The sequence below is a fragment of the Macaca thibetana genome, chromosome 3 (assembly GCF_024542745.1).
Source record: "Macaca thibetana thibetana isolate TM-01 chromosome 3, ASM2454274v1, whole genome shotgun sequence".
In the NCBI taxonomy this organism is placed as follows: domain Eukaryota; kingdom Metazoa; phylum Chordata; class Mammalia; order Primates; family Cercopithecidae; genus Macaca; species Macaca thibetana.
Window position 1 is genome coordinate 7,578,430 of NC_065580.1, and position 18,660 is coordinate 7,597,089.

General features: G+C 49.7%; 1 protein-coding gene across 2 annotated transcripts in view; it reads left to right on the forward strand.

Annotated features, from left to right (window-relative positions):
- PRKAG2 (protein kinase AMP-activated non-catalytic subunit gamma 2) overlaps positions 1–18,660 on the forward strand; it is a 324,067-nt gene that overhangs the window by 91,486 nt on the left and 213,921 nt on the right. For both annotated transcript variants that reach the window (XM_050785863.1, XM_050785864.1), the window contains exon 3: positions 2,849–3,128. In XM_050785863.1, coding sequence (XP_050641820.1) covers positions 2,849–3,128 — 280 coding nt within the window. The remainder of the gene's footprint in view (positions 1–2,848; positions 3,129–18,660) is intronic.

Sequence of the window (18,660 nt, forward strand, 5' to 3'; positions counted from 1 at the left end):
GCTCTCCTGGGGCCCCACTCCCCTGTGTGTCTCTGTTTCCCTGTAGGAGTGGACGTTTGCATTGTCTCGGCCCTCTGCCCCAGCCCCCCAGCAAGCTCGCTCTGCGGTACACAGAGCACATCCAGGCACCGAGTCCGGGCTCACCTTTCCAGCAGCTCCAAAATCCCGCCCCTCCCTCCGGTCCTCCCATGTGACCTCGGCTCCTCTTCTGGTTCGTACCCTCCAGGCTGCTGTCATGATTGTCACAGCCCTGGGAACGAAGCTTAGAGAACCAAGTTGTTGTCCACATTGCGGGAAACTGAGCTGTGACCAAACCCGGGCCTCTGCCCAGGACCAGCTTGTTGTATCACCCTGTGATAGGACCACCCTGGTCCCTGTGTGTGTTGTTCCTACTGGCTTCTCTCAGCCCCCACCCCACCCTAGACCTGCACACACAGCACCCACCTCTTGAAGAAGAACCTCTTTTTTTTTTTTTTTGAGACAAGGTCTTGCTGTGTACCCAGGCTGGCTGGAGTGCAGTGGTGTCACCTTGCTCACTGCAGCCTCCACCTCCACCTCCTGGGCTCAAGTGATCCTCCCACCTCAGCCGCCTGAGTAGCTGGGACTACAGGCCACCACACCTGGCTAATTTTTGTAGCGACAGGGTTTTGCCATGTTGCCCAGGCTGGTCTTGAACTCCTGAGTTGAGGTGATCCACCCACCTTGGCCTCCGAAAGTGCTGGGATTACAGGTGTGAGCCACCACCCCCCACCTGAAGAATCTCTTGTTTGTAAATTTATTCTCAGGATTTGTCCTGATTCCCATAGTTAGGTGGAATGGTGGCTAAATGGAATACTCTATAAACAGAGAATCTAAATGTTTTTCATAGTAAATGGTCACAAAAAAAATCAGCTGGGCGTGGTGGTGACACTTGTAATTCCAGCTACTCAGGAGGCTGAGGCAGGAGGATTGCTTGAGCCCGGGAGGTGGAGGTTGCAGTGAGCTGAGATTGCGCCACTGCACTGCAGCCTGAGCAACAGAGGGAGACCCTCTCTCAAAAACAAAAACAAAAAAAAAAGAACTACACAAAAAAATTTAAATTCAAATTTCTTTATAGCCAGGAGAGTTTGAGTTACAAGGTCCTACAGAACCACACTCTTCTTCCTGCCAGGCCCACTCACGAAGGTGTCCGCCCCAGACCGAGCCCTGCACCTCCACGTGGCGGCGCCGGCTCTTTCGGCTGGAGAGGCCACGCAGGGAGGCTGTGCTGCGCAGGTCCACGCCACGCGCATCCTGTCCTCCCGGGGCCGCGGGCTCGGGGCTTGGGCCGCCCTCTAGTGGCGGAAGAACGTCCCCAGGCTGCGGTCCGGACAGCGCACCGCGAGGTGGGACAGAGAGACCCTGAAGTGGCACCGAGGCTGCCTGTGGGGTGTCCTGTGCTCCGTTTTCAGCGCGGCCGCCGGAATGCAGCATTTCCCACATCTGCCCTGGTCCTGGCACCCCGTGAGCCCTGCGGACGAGTTACTCGCCCTTCTTGCTTCGGAACTGGGTCATCTCTGAGGTCCTTTCCACTCCGTGTAGCTTGCAAGTTTCCCAAGTGGTAGGGCAAGAGCTGTTTACCACGCCCGTGTGCTTCCCGGCCTCACGTGGCTTCATCTGACGTTCAAGCAGCCCTGGAGGTGAAGGCATGACCGTCCTCATTTTATAGTTGAGGGAGCTGAGGCTTCGTGAGACCAAGTAACATGCCCAGGTTGGCTCAGCAGGTGGCAGAGCTGGGGCCAAATACAGGCACCCAGAGGGAGGGCACGAGCTCCTCCACGCACCCAGCAAGAACATGGCTGCGGGCACGTGGGATGTTTCTCAAAGTCTACTGTGAGCTGTGTGCCTTGGCTTAAAGTTATGGAGTCTGATAATTTTTTAAGCCATGACTAGAATTTTAAATCGTCGGTGAAGTGAGTCTCAGAGGTGTTGGGCTTTGTTAACTTTTTTTCTTTCTTTCTTTCTTTTTTTTGAATGGAGTCTCGCTTTGTTGCCCAGGCTGGAGTGCAATGGTACCATCTTGGCTCACTGCAAACTCTGCCTCTCGGGTTCAAGAGATTCTCCTGCCTCAGCCTCCCAAGTAGCTGGGATTACAGGCGCCCACCACCAAACCCAGCTAATTTTTTTTTTTTTTTTTTTTTGTATTTTTAGTAGAGACGAGGTTTCACCATGTTGGCCAGACTGGTTTCAAACTCCTGACCTCAGGTGATCCACCGCCTCGGCCTCCCAAAATGCTGGGATTACAGGCGTGAGCCACCGTACCTGGCCAGCTTTGTTAACTTTTCTCCTGACTTCTGTCAGCAACCTCAGTCTTTCAAATGCTGAAGCAGCTTAGAGGTGAAAAAGTCGTCTTCTCCTAGGACTGAGGTCTCAGGATGGAGTTCTAAGCCCGCTCTGTTCTGGAACATAGGGATCTCATAGGCAGGGAAGAGAACTGCGGTCCTGTGTGGTCAGACCTTGGACGGACGTGAGGTCTTGAGAGGTGAAGGCAGGCAGGCCCGTAATAAAGGAGGGAGATGCTCATTTTGAGCTCTGCTTCTCTTCTTCCCCTCGACCTCCTGGAAGCCCCTTCTAAGGAGTGGGACAGGATGGTTAGTGGACCTCCAGGATGTGGTGCTGCCAGCCTGTGAGGGGTTGTCCTTGGGGCAGGTGCTACCTGCAGACCGTTTAGTGGCCGCCTCTGTGGAAGAGCTTAGGGCTGTTTCTCGGGGAGGGTACTATGGGGGGCCTGCGTGGTGAGAGGGGACAATGATGAGAAGTTCCATACAGGGCAGGAGGCAGCGTGTCCGGAGCGTGGAGTGACTGCATCCATTCGTCTGTTTTTCTGCAGGTGGACAGCCCCTTCGGCCCGGGCAGCCCCTCCAAAGGGTTCTTCTCCAGAGGCCCCCAGCCCCGGCCCTCCAGCCCCATGTCTGCACCCGTGAGGCCCAAGACCAGCCCCGGCTCTCCGAAAACCGTGTTCCCGTTCTCCTACCAGGAGTCCCCGCCGCGCTCCCCTCGACGCATGAGCTTCAGCGGGATCTTCCGCTCCTCCTCCAAAGAGTCTTCCCCCAACTCCAACCCTGCTACCTCGCCCGGGGGCATCAGGTTTTTCTCCCGCTCCAGAAAAAGTAAGACCTTGATGCTATTGTTTCAGGTGGGTGCTGGGATGCTGGGGGCCTGTTCTGCAGCCAAACATCCATGGTGGCTCCGAAGCTGCCGGGTGGCTGTGAGCGGCTTGGTGCTGAGTGCCTGCGTCTCTTTCTCCCCACCGGCTCCCCACTAAACAAATCTCTCTCCAGAACATCAGTTTCCACCTGTCACTTTCTTCCTATGCCAGTCTATCAAAGCACAATCCTTCTGGTCCGGCGTGGTTGTTGGGTTAACTGTAAATACCCCGATACTCACAGTACGGCTTGTATGGACAATCAGATGGCACTCTTGCCTCCAGCCTTCTCTGGAGACTGCAGGCATGGAGCCAAGCTTAGGCCCTCACCCAGGGCCATGAGACCAGACTGTTTTGGTCAGCCCAGTATGGCTCCCGTTCTCCGTGGTTTGGCATTTGGGGGTTTGACTACACCTGTTTCTGGCAAATCCTGACTTTTTCTGTTTGGGGCTCTGGGCAGCAGGGAATGGAAGCTAGGAGGGATTTGCTGGAGAAACGGAAGAAGGAAATGTGAGTGTTTAAGAAATAGTTCCGTAGGCTCATGAGTATTTGTGATCTAAGGATAAGGTATTTTCACTCGAGCGCCGTCGATGATAATGTGAAATATACCACGAACTGTAAAGTTTATGGCGTTTACTTTCTCCTTTCCTTTGTCTATTCTTTCCAATTCTTTCTACTGACTTAGAACATTTGTATTGGGGAAGATAGTGATGTGGAAAACAAATTTGCCTTTGGGCAGCAAGAGGGGAATTTCAGTGTTTCTGACTTCAAACTCTTTCGTCAGGCAGTGTTGGCCGTAGGACGAGAAGCCAGGTCTCTGTCTGCCTCGCTTCTTCATCCACCACCTCGGAGGCGGAGGGGTTTGTGCGTCGTATTGTGTGTGAGTGGAGCAGATCTATCTCTTGGACAGATTTTGTACTTTGTCTTTCTACGTAAAACAAAGGAAGGTGCTCCTGCCTGTGGACTGTGTGTGTGTTCTGGGGGGCAGGTCCTGACCATTCTCTGCACACACCCCTCAAGGCTGTGGGGTTGTCACAATTTCCTTTAAGTTTGTGCACTTTAGCCCTAGGATGCCCCTTTCTTCCCCCATCTCCCTGTATAAACATCATCTAGGGATGAGGGCTCAAATGCTGCACGGAGGAAGGAAATCAGGCCTGGCCTGATGGGAAAGCTGGGTGAGAGTTCCACGTCACACAGGCGGGATTTGTCGAAGAGGAGGAGGATGGGTCCACAGTTTGCCTTGTTGGGGAACTTGAGATGTTGTGTAGATTGAAAGTGCTGGAATTGGTGGATGAAAAGACAGAATTCCTGCCTTCAAGGGCTCGTAGTCAGGGGCAAGCAGGCTTTAGAAGAAAGGATGAGATTGTCTCCCTGGCGAGGCCTGTGCTGAGTTAGGACAGGGCAGGCTCGCTGAGCAGGGCAGACAGCAGCACAGGGAACCTGATGAGTGGAAGGGTGCCCAGAGGAGTGTCGGAGCTGTGAGCTGGCTCCCATGGGAAGGGCCATCACCCTCTGCCTCTCTCTACATTGTTCTCCTGCACAGAGCCCTCCACGGGGGTGGGAGGAGAGGGCGAGAGGGAGGAGTGGGGAGAGAAGGAGGAGGGGCCCCTGCAGGCGGAGGGTCCCTTTTGGGAGCCCAGCAGTGGCACCAGGAGGTGCAGGAGAAGTTATCTGGTCCCCAGGGCCTAGGCTGCAGCTCAGTACAGCATTCAGTGGGAGGTTTGGTGCTGCCCACTGTCCAGCCTGGGAAATGGCCTGTTCTTTTAGAAACTGAGTCCAGAAAGATCTCCTCTTGAAACCATATCAATTTCTTAAAGTACTCCTCCTTTTCACTATCTTTCATTGTTATTTATGTTTAGATTTTCATCCTCTTTCAAATGTTTTCTTCCAGTAACTGACAGAATTGCAGACAGATAGGTAATCAAAGCTAGAAGGGACTGTAAGGAAACCATTTATGGGGAAAGCAAGCATATGCATATAATAATTTGAACACAGCATATATGGGGTATATGTGTGTGTGTATGTGTATGTGTTGGATTTGTATAGATGTATGTGTGTATGTATGTGCATATATGTATGTAGGTACACACACATACCTTTTTATTTTTTTAAAGGACATGCATTGGACTGCTAGCAGCAGCTTCTTTTTTTTTTTTTTTTTTTTTTGAGAGGGAGTCTCGCTCTGTCGCCCAGGCTGGAGTGTAGTGGCCGGATCTCAGCTCACTGCAAGCTCTGCCTCCCGGGTTTACGCCATTCTCCTGCCTCAGCCTCCCGAGTAGCTGGGACTACAGGCGCCCGCCACCTCGCCTGGCTAGTTTTTTGTATTTTTTAGTAGAGACGGGGTTTCACCGTGTTAGCCAGGATGGTCTCGATCTCCTGACCTCGTGATCCGCCTGTCTCGGCCTCCCAAAGTGCTGGGATTACAGGCTTGAGCCACCGCGCCCGGCCTAGCAGCAGCTTCTAAGTGAAGAATTAAGAGTGGATGGGTGGAAGGAAAATGTTGCTTTATCTGACATTCCAATTTTTTGAGACTATCTTCACTTATTGGTAGTTAAAAATGAATACATCCTGAAAAAAAAAAAGTCAAGCTCCTAGACCTAAGCTTTGGGCCAGTGGCAAGATGTGGAACAGAAGTTGTGGGTGTTGGTAGCAGCAGGAGAAAGAGAGCCACCGGGAATGCCTGGGGACAGCCAAGGCCCCGTGCTCAGGCTGAAGGGCTGGCTAGGGAAAGCTGAGATGTAGCAGGGCTTGGAGAAGGCATGGGGAGAACCTGCAGATGGCTGAGTGTGGAGGTTCGGGGTGGGAGGTGATGTTGCTGCATTTTGCATTGCTGTAAAGGAATACCTGAGGCTGGGTCATTTATAAAGAGAAGAGGTTTATTTGGCTCATGGTTCTGCAGGCTGCACAGAAGCATGGTGCCAACATCTGCCTCTGGGGAGGGCGCAGCCATCCGATGGGAGCCTCATGCCCACTGCACAGATAAAACCAATTCACTGAGACCATGGTGTTGTAGTAAAGTGTTTAATTAACATGAGGCCAGCCACATGGGAAATGGAGCCATCACTCAGGTCAGTCTCCCCAAAGGCTCAGAGCTTACGGTTTTTTTGGGCAATGTGATGGGCAGGGGGCTAGGGAATGGGTGCTGCTGATTGGTGGGGGACGAGATCATAGTGGTGTAGAAACAGTCCTTCGGCACTGAGTCAGCCTCTAGGTGAGGGCCACAGGGTCAGTTGAGTCATGAGTCATGGGTCTGGGTGGGGTCCATTGGTTGCCAGAATTCAAGTCTAAAAAATTATCTCAAAAGACTAATCTTAAGTTTTAAGTAGTGATGCTATCAACAGGAGCAACTAGGGATGTCACAAGTCTTGTGACCTCTGGCCCCATGACCCCAGAGCAGTAAGAGATCATAGAAACTGCACCTGCATGTCCGCAGAGTTCAGGCCCCTCCCATAATCCTAATCTGTGGTCTTTCATTCATCTCACGAAGCTGGTTTTTGGTCCCTGAGCAAGGAGGGAGTTGGTTTCAGGCAGGTACTATTATCATCCTTGCTTTCAAATTAAACTATCAACTAAATTATCCCTGGGTTAGCTTGGCCTCCGCCCAGGTAATGAGCAAAGCCAGCCAGCCTATGAGGCTGGGTGCAGGATGAAGTGAGCCAGGCTGGACCTTCTCCTGCTGTCATGGTCTCTGCAAAGGTGTTTGCAAGGGCTTCAGGCTGCTTCCACTCATGGAGGAAGGCAAAGGAAAGCTGGGGTGTACAGAGCTCACACGCGAGAGAGGGAGCAAGAGAGAGGGGAGAGGTACTGGAGTCTTTAAAACACCCAGCTAAGAGAGCAGGACTCACTGCTGCAGGGAGGCAACCCAGCCATTCATGAGGCATCTGCCCCCAAGACCCAAACACCACCCACCAGGCCCCACCTCCAACACGGGGGATCCAATTTCAACCTGAGATGAGGGGACAAACACTCAACCTCTATCAGAGGTGATCCGAGACTCCCAGCACCTCTGGATCTGAGCGGGTCCCAGCAGACCCTGTGCTCACAGCGAGGGAATGCAGGCATGGGCCTGGGGCGGACTCTGCCGATGTCCGCATGGGGTGCTGCAGCAGTGAAGAGCTAGACCTTGGGGCCCAAGCTGAACCTGGCCATGGCCCCTTCCATCGGGGCCTGTGGTCTGCACAGGAGGATGTTCCCCAGACTCCCCTCCACACTTTCCTTAAAGCCAGGGGCCGAGACAGGCAGGTGGAGTCAGAGAGTGAGCCCCCAAACCCATCTCCCATACTGCAGGAGCTCCAGCTGCAGGCTGAGGAATGTGGGGGTTGTACCTTCAAGAGGCCTCACCCCGGCAGTGTCCAGCAGCCAAGGGGTCCTGGGGATGAGGGTGAGGCTCAGAAGCAGAGACGGTGAGGCCCCTGATCCTCCTCAGCCATGCACATGAAGGCCTCACTGCTGGGTGGGGGCCCACAGTCCACTCATAGCTCCACACCCCTGTGCCCCCAATCCACGTGCTGGGGTATATGAGCCCCTCAGCTACCTCTCATTCCAGAAACCTAAAACTGCCGCTTCCTCACCGAGGGGCCTGCACTGCCATTTGCACCTCCCTCCAGGCCTGAGTGCAGTCTATGAGCTCAGTGAGCCTGCGAATTGCTTTTTCCGATGGCAGAAGTGCAGACAGCTGCAAAGGGAGCGGGACCTGGGGCTGCCTGCTGGGGCCCGTATGCACCCAGAGCCTGGGCCCTCCCTTGGGATGCAGGGAGTCAGGCACTGCAGCTCTTTCTTGTTGGTGGACGTGGTGGGACGTTGGGCATGGAAGATGGGCCTTACTCTTAACTCCCTTCAGCTGCCTTTTTCTGTTGAATATTTCCAAGGCCCTTCAGTGTCCTTGGCTAGAAAATCCCAGGTTCACCGTTCTGGCTTGTCAGGCACCGTGGAGAAGGTAGAGCCTGTTACAGCCCAGTTTTGCTGTCGGGATAGACAGCCAAGGGCTGGGCTCGGGAAGGCTATGGCATGGCTCTGAGCCGCTCACAAGGGCAAGGATTGATTAGGTTGGGGTGAGGGCATGCTTCTTCAGAGAAGACCCGTGGGATGGGGAGTTCAGAACAGAGCAAGCCTGGCCCCAGGGCATTGCTCACGTTAGTGCCCTTGAGAATCATCGAACCCAGCTCCTTGGCTTTCCCCGAAAGAAGCCATCCCTCCCCCAGTCCTATGGCTGATGAGGCACGAAGCTCCAGGTCTCTGTGCTGTGGTGGTACGTGACTGGGAGGTCACCCTGAGCTCCTTCCAGATGGCCCTTCAGTTGTGCTTGGCATGAGGCTGGCCTGGAGGAGGCAAAATCTGTCTGCTTTCCTCCGTACTTGAAAATCCATTCCTGGATCAAGGTTCCCAGACTATAGATTGCTCCCCCACTGCCCCAGAACTAACTTCATGAAATTGAGCCTGAGAGGAATGCCATCCACCCATCTGGAGGGTCTCAGGAAGAAACAGCCCCATGAAAGCCACTGTGTCCACTGGGGGATGTCGTGAAGACTTCGTTCGTTACACAGGGCCCCTGGGAGGAACTTGCTGTCTGGTCTTGGTACCAAGAATAGCTGAACTTCTGATCAACGGGACTGCTTTTGTCTCTAGCAGACATTAATCGTGTAATAGCACAGTTTCCTCTGTCTGCACTGGTTGCTAGAAGCCTTTGAACCAAATCTGGGCAAAAGGCATTAGGAATGCATTTCCAGCCTTTCTGAATCCAGTTTCGGTCCCTTTTCTTTTATATTCACACGACTACTTTTTAATAAGCAGACAATGTATTGGAAGGATTTGGAGTCATTTATGGAATTCATAAAAGAGCTGAACCCTCAGGACTCAGAAACGGAAGGAACCAGACTGGCCCTGAGGCCTCAGCAGCAAGAATTCATGGATCTTTACAAGAGATCTAGAGAAGTCCTAGTCTGTGTGTCTCTCCATTTACTGTCCTAAGTGCCTTGTCACAGGATATCTGATTAGCCCAGTTAGGATCCCGGAATCAATCAGGGTCAGGTGGGGGTTAAGGGGTAGGATTACACAGGAGAAACAGAATGACCAGGAACCGGGAGGCAGGGCAGGAAGTTCCAGGATAAGAGTTCCAGCTGGCAACCGAAAGGGGACTGTGGCACTCCGCCCTCCTTGGCCAGCATGTGTGCATGCATGCAAGGATGCCCTCATCACACGTGGCCCAGTGAGCCTACATACAATTGTGTGAACTGTTTCCCCAATGGAGGGCGATGCAGCCTCACATCCAGCCTTGACATTAAGGAGGATGTGGTTATGACCCCCTGTTTTCTGAGTCTTCAGTCTCAAGGTAATGCCCACTTCTCCTCAAGTTCTGTTTGCATCTCATCTTTCTGTCCTATAATTTATGGCCTACAGGACAAACGTAGAATCTCAAGTTTTGACAGGCTCCTTAGGTGATACTGATATACACCAGAGCTTGATCAACACTGTTTTCTTTCTTTCTTTTTCTTTCTTTTTTTTTTTTTTTTTTTTTTTTTTTTTTGAGATGGAGTCTCACTCTGTCACCCAGGCTGGAGTGCAATGGCGAGATCTCGGCTCACTGCAACCTCCGCCTCCAAGGTTCAAGCGATTTCTCATGCCTCAGCCTCCTGAGTAGCTGGGATGACAGGCTCCCACCACCACGCCTGGCTAATTTTTGTATTTTTAGTAGAGACAGGGTTTTGCCATGTTAGCCAGGCTGGTCTCAAACTCCTCACATCAAGTGATCTGTCGGCCTCAGCCTCCCAAAGTGCTGGGATTACAGGCATGAACCACTGTGCCTGGCCGATAAACACTGTTTTCTATTATTAAGGGGAAAGAAAGCAGGAAGATGGAAATTATGATCACTATCATTTCAGAAGGAAAAATGAAAAAGGAAAAAGAGATAATTCAATCTTCAGATACTATAAGACAGGAGGGAGGGGGAACACAGATGGAGACCACAGTTCTGGATTCCACAGCTAGTCTTGGGACCAGCAAGTACCTAGGTTGGCTGGTGTTTTTTGACCAGGGAAGAGAACCAGACCTTCTGGAAGGATCTTACCTCTTGGAGGCGCCTGTATGGAGTTGCCATAGTCTTTCACTAACATTTGCCTCTGGACAGAGGAACAGTAGCGTGAGAATTCGTGGTGTGGCTGGCATTCTCATCATACTCCTTCTAGCACTGTGGAGTATCAAACCTACTTCGCTTTGATGATCAAACACCCCAACCAAAACAATGCCCCACTTTTCCATCTCTCCCTCTAATGCAGCGCTCAGCAAATGACAGCCCCAGGACAAAATCTGGCCTGCCACCTCTTTTTGTAAACAAAGCTGTCATGGAGACACAGTCATGCCCATCTGTGTGTTCCTCTCCTGCCGCTTCCACACTTCAACAGCAGAACCGAGCAGGTGCAACAGAGACCCCATGGCCTGCAAAGCCTGAAATGTTTACCTGGCTGACCTTGTGCCACAAGAATTCTTAAGTGGCTGGGTGGCTGCAGGAGCTTCCAAAACAGTGAATCTTTAGCTTCAAAAGATTTTGCAAGTTGGTTTAGGGTGATCTTGCCTTTGAAGATGAGGGAAGGAAAGTGCATGTCTGTGTGTTCATGAACTGCAAATAATAAGATTAAAGTCTTTTAAAAAGCAAAAAGAATCTCACATAGTCAGCATGGCATGACCTCCAGAATGGTTTAATTTCACGTGTTGCTAAATTTTGCTCCTTATAAAAATCTGTGTGTGTTTAAGTGCATTGTATATAATTCTTTCAATCTTCGTAGCAACTCTTGTGTTTGTACAATGTTTCCCAAACTAGAAACTGAGGCATGGAGGGCTTAAGTTGTTGAACAAAGGCCTCACAGCTACCAAGTGGTAAAGCCAAAATGTGAAGTCAGGTGGTTGAACTCCCAAGTCCGCTTTTAGTCCAGGGGCTGAGACTCTGCTTTAATGGAATAGATCTTAGGGATCTATAAACCAATAATGGGATAACCAGCTAGCCATTTATGAAAAAAATAGATAAAAGTGGCTCCTTGGTCATTTCCCTAACCTTCCCTCCCTCCCTTCCTTCCTTTCTCTCTCTCTCTCTCTCTTTCTGTCTCTTTCTCTCTCTCTTTCTCTCTCTTTCTTTCTCTTTCTCTCTTTCTTTCTCTCTCTCTCTTTCTTTCTCTCCCTTTCTTTCTTTCTTTCTTTCTCTCTCTCTCTTTCTCTCTTTCTCTCTCTCTCTCTCTTTCTGTCTTTCTTTCTTTCTTTCTTTCTTTCTTTCTTTCTTTCTTTCTTTCTTTCTTTCTTTCTTTCTTTCTTTCTTTCTTTCTTTCTTTCTTTCTTTCTTTCTTTCTTTCTTTCTTTCTTTCATTTAGAGACAGGGTCTCCGTCATCCAGGCCAGAGCACAGTGGCAGAATCACTGCAGAGCCTCAACTTCCCAGGCTCAAGCGATCCTCCCACCCTTCGCCCACAATAGGTGGGACCGCAGATGCACACCACCATGCCTGGTTAATTTTTTAACTTTTTGTAGAAATTGGGTCTTAGTGTATTGCCCAGGCTAGTCTCGAGCTCCTGTACTCAAGCGGCCCTCCCACCTCAGCCTACCAAAGTGCTGGAATTACAGGTGTGAGCCACCACACCTGGCTCTTGGTCACGCCAAGATAATTTCCGTGTGGAACTAAACTTTAAATGTTTTAAGTAATGTACCTCCAAAACGTTTGAATATCTAAATCTTGGGATGTCAGACCTTTCTAGAAGGGGCAAAAAATATGTTTACGTTTGTGATATAAATATCCACAGCCTTTCTTGCCTTCTCTCGAAGTTTGCAGGCTTGATTCTCAGAGCTTTGCTATATTGATGAGGTAGAGGAGAACTGGATGCATTCCTGTTAGAAAAAATGAAGAACTGTCTAAGAGAGAAATGCATAACTGGGGTCCAGGTGAGTGAAGGGAAGATTCTAGAAGGTGAGTTTTGGTTGGAGAAGATTTTGGAGAGTTTTAGAGCATCATACCAGAGATTGAAGCCCAGTTCTTGTGCTGTGTAGGATGGTGGAAGAGGGATAGAAGAGATGACCCACTGAAAGGGGCATTATGTGTGTTGGGAATATAAGCCCACTGCTGGCTCCCAGGCAGCCTCTCCAGACACCTCTTCAGATTTCCTGAAAGGACTCATCTTAGTAGAAAGGCCTTCCTTTGACACCCTGGATAAAGTAGTAGCAATCTCCTTGCAGGCATCTACACTACTGATTCCCCATAGGATATACTGTCTATTTACTGGTTCACTTGCCTGTCTCTCCCCATCAGAGTGTAAACTGTCTGAGGACAGAGATTCTGTTTTATTCAAAGCTTTCTTAGGGTCTAGAATGGCGCCCGAAGGCACTGAGCAAGTTGTTTGAAATTAATTCACCAATAACTGAACTTGTTTTTCAATGCTTTCTAAAATGTGGGCTGATGCTTCTGAATACAAGATGATGGCTATACTGACCAGGGATTTCAGTGGGTCATGTGTAAGCCTGACCAGGTTCAGAAACTGTGAAGGGACAGAAGTAATATCATTGATGACATCAAGATGACCACTTCCATACAGCCTCCCACTCCAAATGGAAAATGAAACAAAACAACAATATAAATGTGAAAAACACATGCTAGACCAGAAGTAAATGATGAATTGACGCAGGACTAACATCCCTAATGTACAAGGATATTTACATACCAGTGAAACAAATGACTCAATGTCCTGAGTCTTAGAATCAAAAGTTTTAACAGGCTCCTCAGGTGATACTGATATATACCCTGGAGCTTGAGACTTCTAGGAAAGATGGCATTGTATGTATTGCGTGCGTATGAAATGATTCCTCCCACAGTTGTTCAGGTACAGCAAAAGAACATGGAGCTCTCTGGCTTTGCAACACAGTGCAGGAGGGAGGGAGGAAGTGGAACAATCCCTAAGCACCCACCTCCCATTCCACCACCAGCTTCACTCCAATTTAATGGCGCTGAGTTTGGGACGTGGGGATTTTGAAAGCATCAGCAGACTTGGGAAAGACAAGAAATGTGGTGCTGGTAGAAGTGATATAATGTTTTCTTTTAAAATGCCAAAAATGTAAAGCGGACGTTGAAATTTTACCTAAAGGAAAAGCATAAAGAATAACATAGCTGCAGTGAAGATAGGGTAAAAATCATGCATGTAATGAGATTATTCTGTGTTCTTACAGTGGTAGAAATCAGGCAGATCTTAGAGCCTGAAGTAAGGAACGGAGGAGGGCTGGTTATTTTTGTAAACAACCTGTACATTTTGGGCAGGTAGTTCGATCATGCTTTGGCATAATTTCCACGTGCAGCATGGTCAGTGTGTGACGTCTTAAGCCCACAGTGCTGCTTGAATCTTAGGGAGCCTGTGGTTGATTTAGAAAATGGTCAACACAAGACTCAACTGTGGCTGGAACCCCTACTTCTCAGCCTCTGCAGCACTTAGTGCTCAAGTTGGGGACGGGGCGTAGGGCATGGTGATTTGTTCACTGGGTTCTCCAGGAGGGAGGCTACTTTCTATCTCACCCCCCTACAGCTCCAGGTAGAACTCTTGAAACCCAAGAGACAGGGCTGCTCTGAGACTGGTTGATGTGTTTTCAATACGTGTGCTATTTGTAGGTCACTCCCCAAGAATCAAGCTCCCCAGAAAACCTGCGAGACCTCAGAGCCCTCACTCCTCCCAGCACACCTTGCTCAGTGACCAGCAAAGTGTCAATTGAAGAATGGTGAGGTTCCTACATTTGAAAAGGATCGCTTCTTAAAAAAGGCTGCAGCCAGCAGGTCGCCATTCTGACAGGCTGGGAAGCATAGCCTCCAGCCAAACGCTGGAAACAGGCACTTCGAGAGTGGAAGACAGAGATTGATGCTGAACAGGGTGGCCAAATATACATATTCAACAGGTTATAGGAGGAGCTATGAATATTCAGAAAGAGGAAGCATAGACATGCATAACTGGCTAATGGGTGTGCAGCACCCACTCCACTCTGGGGTGGAGACTTAACCTTTAAATGTATTACAGTAGGCCCTATATGTCAGAGGGTAAAGCCGAGGATGCGAAGACCGTCTGTGTGCAGGCTCCATCAACTGGTCAGAGCCACCCCATGGTCAGGGGTCTCTTATCAGGAAGGAATGCTGGTTGGTTGTGTCGAGCCTGCAAAAGGAAGGGGCAGCATTAGACAGCTGGCTGATCTTAGGAATGGAGCAAATCTTTCCAAAGGGCTGGTTTCCATTTAACCCTTGGGGAAGGAAGGCTAATGGTGGTTAGCAAGGGAGGGGGTATAATGAGGCACATCTGACCTCTCATCCCATTATGGCCGGGAATTCAGTTTTAAGGTTTCTCTGGGGTCCCCGTGGCCAAGAGGGGGTTCGTTCAGTTGGTTGGGGGCTTAGGATTTTAGCTTTATTTCTCAAAAGGTACTGAACTTGGCCTCTGTGGTCCCTAGCAGTGGACACACGCACTCTGGGGCCAGCAGGTTAGGTGCCCACTCTGTGGGGTGGGCATGCGCCCTCTGCTGTGTCAGCCCAGCACCCCAGCCCCACAAGCAGTGCCACCTGCCCACCTTGTATTTCCACCACACCTCCCCAGATGCAGCTGCAGCATCCTTGCCTTCATGGCCCACAAGTTAGTTTCAGGGGCTGCCATACAGGCACCATAGGCTACATGGCCTAAGCTACCCGGATTCCTATTCCCACAATTCTGGAGGCTGGAAGTTGGAATCCAGGGTGTCGGCAAGGCCATGCTCCCTCTGAAGGCTCTGGGAGGACTCTGTTCCAGGCCTCCCTCCTAGCTTCTGGCAGTTGCCCACAAACCCTGGGGTTCCTTGGCTCGTAGATGCGTAACTTCAGCTTCTACCTTCATCATCCCGTGGCCTTCCCTGTGTGTCTGTCTCTTCTCCTTTTCTTAAAGTGACAGCAGTCAAAGGAGATTAAGAGCCCACCCTACTCCACTGCGACCTCAACTTAAGTGACTGCATCTGCAATGACTCTGTTTCCAAATAAGGTCACCTTCTGAGGTTCTGGAAAGGAAATGAATTGGTGGGGGCACTATCTAACCCGGCGCAATCCACAACCATGGTGTCAACTGCATCCAAAGTTCCTGGGCCATTTTCTTTGATGTTTACTTTCACTTGTCTTCTCTTCTTTGCTTGACCGAGGCTTGTTCTCAGCTTTTCTGCCTGAGTTAGTTTCTTCTTGTGACTCTTAAATGCAGCAAAACACTGTGGAAAGCTGCCTGCCCAGCACAGCTGACACAGCCCTTTGGTAAAACCAGATAGGGTTATTGCTCCCTGCACTGGGGGAATACCCTCCATGGAGTTTGGAGCATCTCAGGGGGACAGGAAGACCACAGTGCATTAGAACTCCAAGTCTGTTGAGGTCTTTCAAGTGGGGATTGGATTGGGAGTGGGTAAGAATCATGACAGAGTGGCCCAGGATGGGAGGAAGGAGCAAGGCTGTTTCTTCTGGCACAGGCTGTCCTTTTCCAATTGACTCCTGGCACCACCTGCAGCCTTCTTGGTCTGTTTGGAAAAAAATCTTGAAAACTGGCCAGGTGCAGTGGCTCACGCCTATAATCTCAGCATTTTAGGAGGCTGAGGTGGGCAGATCACTTGAGCCCAGGAGTTCAAGACCAGCCTGGCCAACATGGCGAAACTCTGTCTCTACTAAAAATATAAAAATTAGCCAGGTATGGTGGCATGTGCCTGTAATCCCAGCTACGAAGGGACGCTGAGGTGGGAGGATCACTTGAATTCAGGAGACAGAGGCTGCAGTGATACTGCAGTCCAGCCTGGGCAATAGAGAGACTCTATCAAAAAAAAAAGAGAGAGAGAGAGAAAGAGAGAGAGAAAGAGAGGAAAGAAAGGAAAGAAAGAAAAGAAAGAAAGAAAGAAGAAAAGAAAAGAAAAGAGGAAAGGAAAAGGAAAGAAAAGAAAAGAAAGAAAGGGAAGAGAGATCTTGAAGACCAAGGGTTCTAAGCTTTATTGATGAAGACTTACTTCTGATTTATTTAAGCTTTGCCATTGCTAATGGGGTTTTGGTGGGGTCATTGTAGGCCGTATTCTCCTTACCTCAAGAATATCCTAAAATATGGGCAGGAAGCTTGGCCTCTTGAATGATGACAAGGGGCTGGATGACACAGCCTAGAAGTATGGGGGAGTTTAGCTCTCCACAGAGTAATACTTGACCAGTAGGAACTATGGCTTTAAGGAAGCTGGGCAGAAACCTCCTTCTCCTTGATGATGGCTGTGGATCCCCCCAGATATAGTTCCTTTCTTGAGCCCTCCTGGAGTAGTCCCATGGGACAAGTGAACACACTTTCTGAGCTCCCCTGCTCTTTATTCTGATTGTTTTATTATTTGCAGCTTATCATGCATCAGCAGCCAGCATGACAACTCATTTCAGTGCTGCTTCTCCTGCCCTACCTCACCCTGATCTTAATCCTTGCCTCAGGCTCTGCTTCTAGAGGAAAATGGCTGAGAGAAAAAGGAGGCTGTGGAGAAATGAGAATCTCTGGGCAGCAACACTTAATTGTGGGTCCATAATCAGAATAAGAAGGAACCAGAGCTTCAGCCAGTTCTTCCTTTGAGCAGATCTAAGAAACGTTTGGTTTCAAAAAAGTCAGTGAGTAATGACTCACGTCACAAAGTGACTTGCCACAGGATTTAACAATTAGCTGGTACTCTTTGAGCCTCACTCATATGCACTGATATCTAAGTGAATGTGGATGACTACAAATCATGACACGTGTATTCATTTGCCAGGGCCACTATAACAGCACCACAAACCGCATGCATTAAACAACAGAAGTTGGCCGGGCATGGTGGCTCATGCCTGTAATCCCAAAACTTTGGGAGGCCAAGGCAGGCAAATCACTTGAGGTCAGGAGTTTGAGGCCAGCCTGGCCAAAATGGTGAAACCCCATCTCTACTAACAATACAAAAACTAGCCGCACGTGGTGGCAGGTGCCTGTAGTCCCAGCTACTCGGGAGGCTGAGGCAGGAGAATCGCTTGAACACAGGAAGCAGAGATTGCAGCAAGCTGAGATCAGGCCACTGCACTCCAGCCTGGGTGACAGAGTGAGACTCCATCTTTAAAAAACAAAACGGAAGTTTATATCTCAAGAGGCTGGAAGCCTGGAATCAGGGTGTGGGGAGGGCTGGCTCCTTCTGAGGCTGTGAGGGGGTCTGTTCCACGCCTCTGTTCTTTCTCCTGGTCTGTGCTGGTCATCATTGCCATTCCTTGGCTTGGAGGCACAGCATCCAGTCTCTGCCTTCATCTCCACAGAGGTTTTTCCGTGCACATATCTCTGTGTTCAAATTTCCCCTTTTTCTAAGGAGACTATCCCTGTTGGACTACGGGACCCTCTGACTCCAGTATAACCCTCATCTCAACTAACTACATCTTCAATGACCCTACTTTCACATAAGGTCACATTTGGAGGTGCTATGAGTTAGGATTTCAACATGTGACTTTTGGAGGGACACGATTCAACCCATGACAAGGAATGGATATGTCCTGCCTGCTCCACGATCGATGTGCTGAATGGAACATGGAACAACACAGGCGGTAGGTATGGACAGAGTTGGAGAAAGATGAGTTTGTGGTAGGCCAGACTGGCTAGGAAAGGTGTTGTGATAAATAAAGACACTTTAGCTGGGCCTTGAAGGATAAATGAGAGGGAGCCTTCCACACAGTAGCAGACCCCACTGTCTTCAGGTGTCCGTGGACTTGGAATCCTCTGATGTCTTTTTCTTGAAACACACTAGTGCCTAGGAATAGGTCATCGCTAGTTCCTCTTTCTAAAGTGGCCCGAGCCAGTGTTCCGAATCAGAGTGATAGCTGGTCTCAGCACTCTGCTTTTACTCTCTCCTGGGACTTATCCACGATCCGGGCTCCTCGCCTTTGGTTTCCTCCTTTTCAGTGAGATGAACATGTCTCTTGTTACCGAGTACAAGTTGTTAAGTGAACTGTGTTTGAGCCTCACTTCCCACTAACCTCCCACCTACCATTGTTAACTCCAAAATGTCCCCTTTTGACAAGACTCTTCCTGTAAGTTTCTCCCCCACCTCACTTCTTCCCCCTCCCCACCATCATGTAAAGGAAATGGATTTTGATAAATGGGCTTAATTGCTGTAAGAGAAGTTGGAAGAACAGAGGTTTCAGATCTGCAGCCCAGCCAAGTCCTTGTGCAGCGCATATGTGAGAAGTTACAGTGACACTTCTGTGTCCTTTGGGAGACTTTGGCATGGGTTGAGTGTGCTTTTTGGTCCGTTGTGTTCCTGTTCACACAGTGTCACAGATGAAGGAGATGAATTGAGTCTGAAATTGCTGTTTATTACAGTTCCTGGAGATGCTATAATACCTGAGTAGGATCTGCATACAATAGCTACTCGAAACCATTATCAAATGAATCATCTGTCAATGTTAGGGAGGTCCCCAGTCCAGACACATGATGCCATCGTCAGCATCAAGTTAGTGGGTCAGGAGTGCCA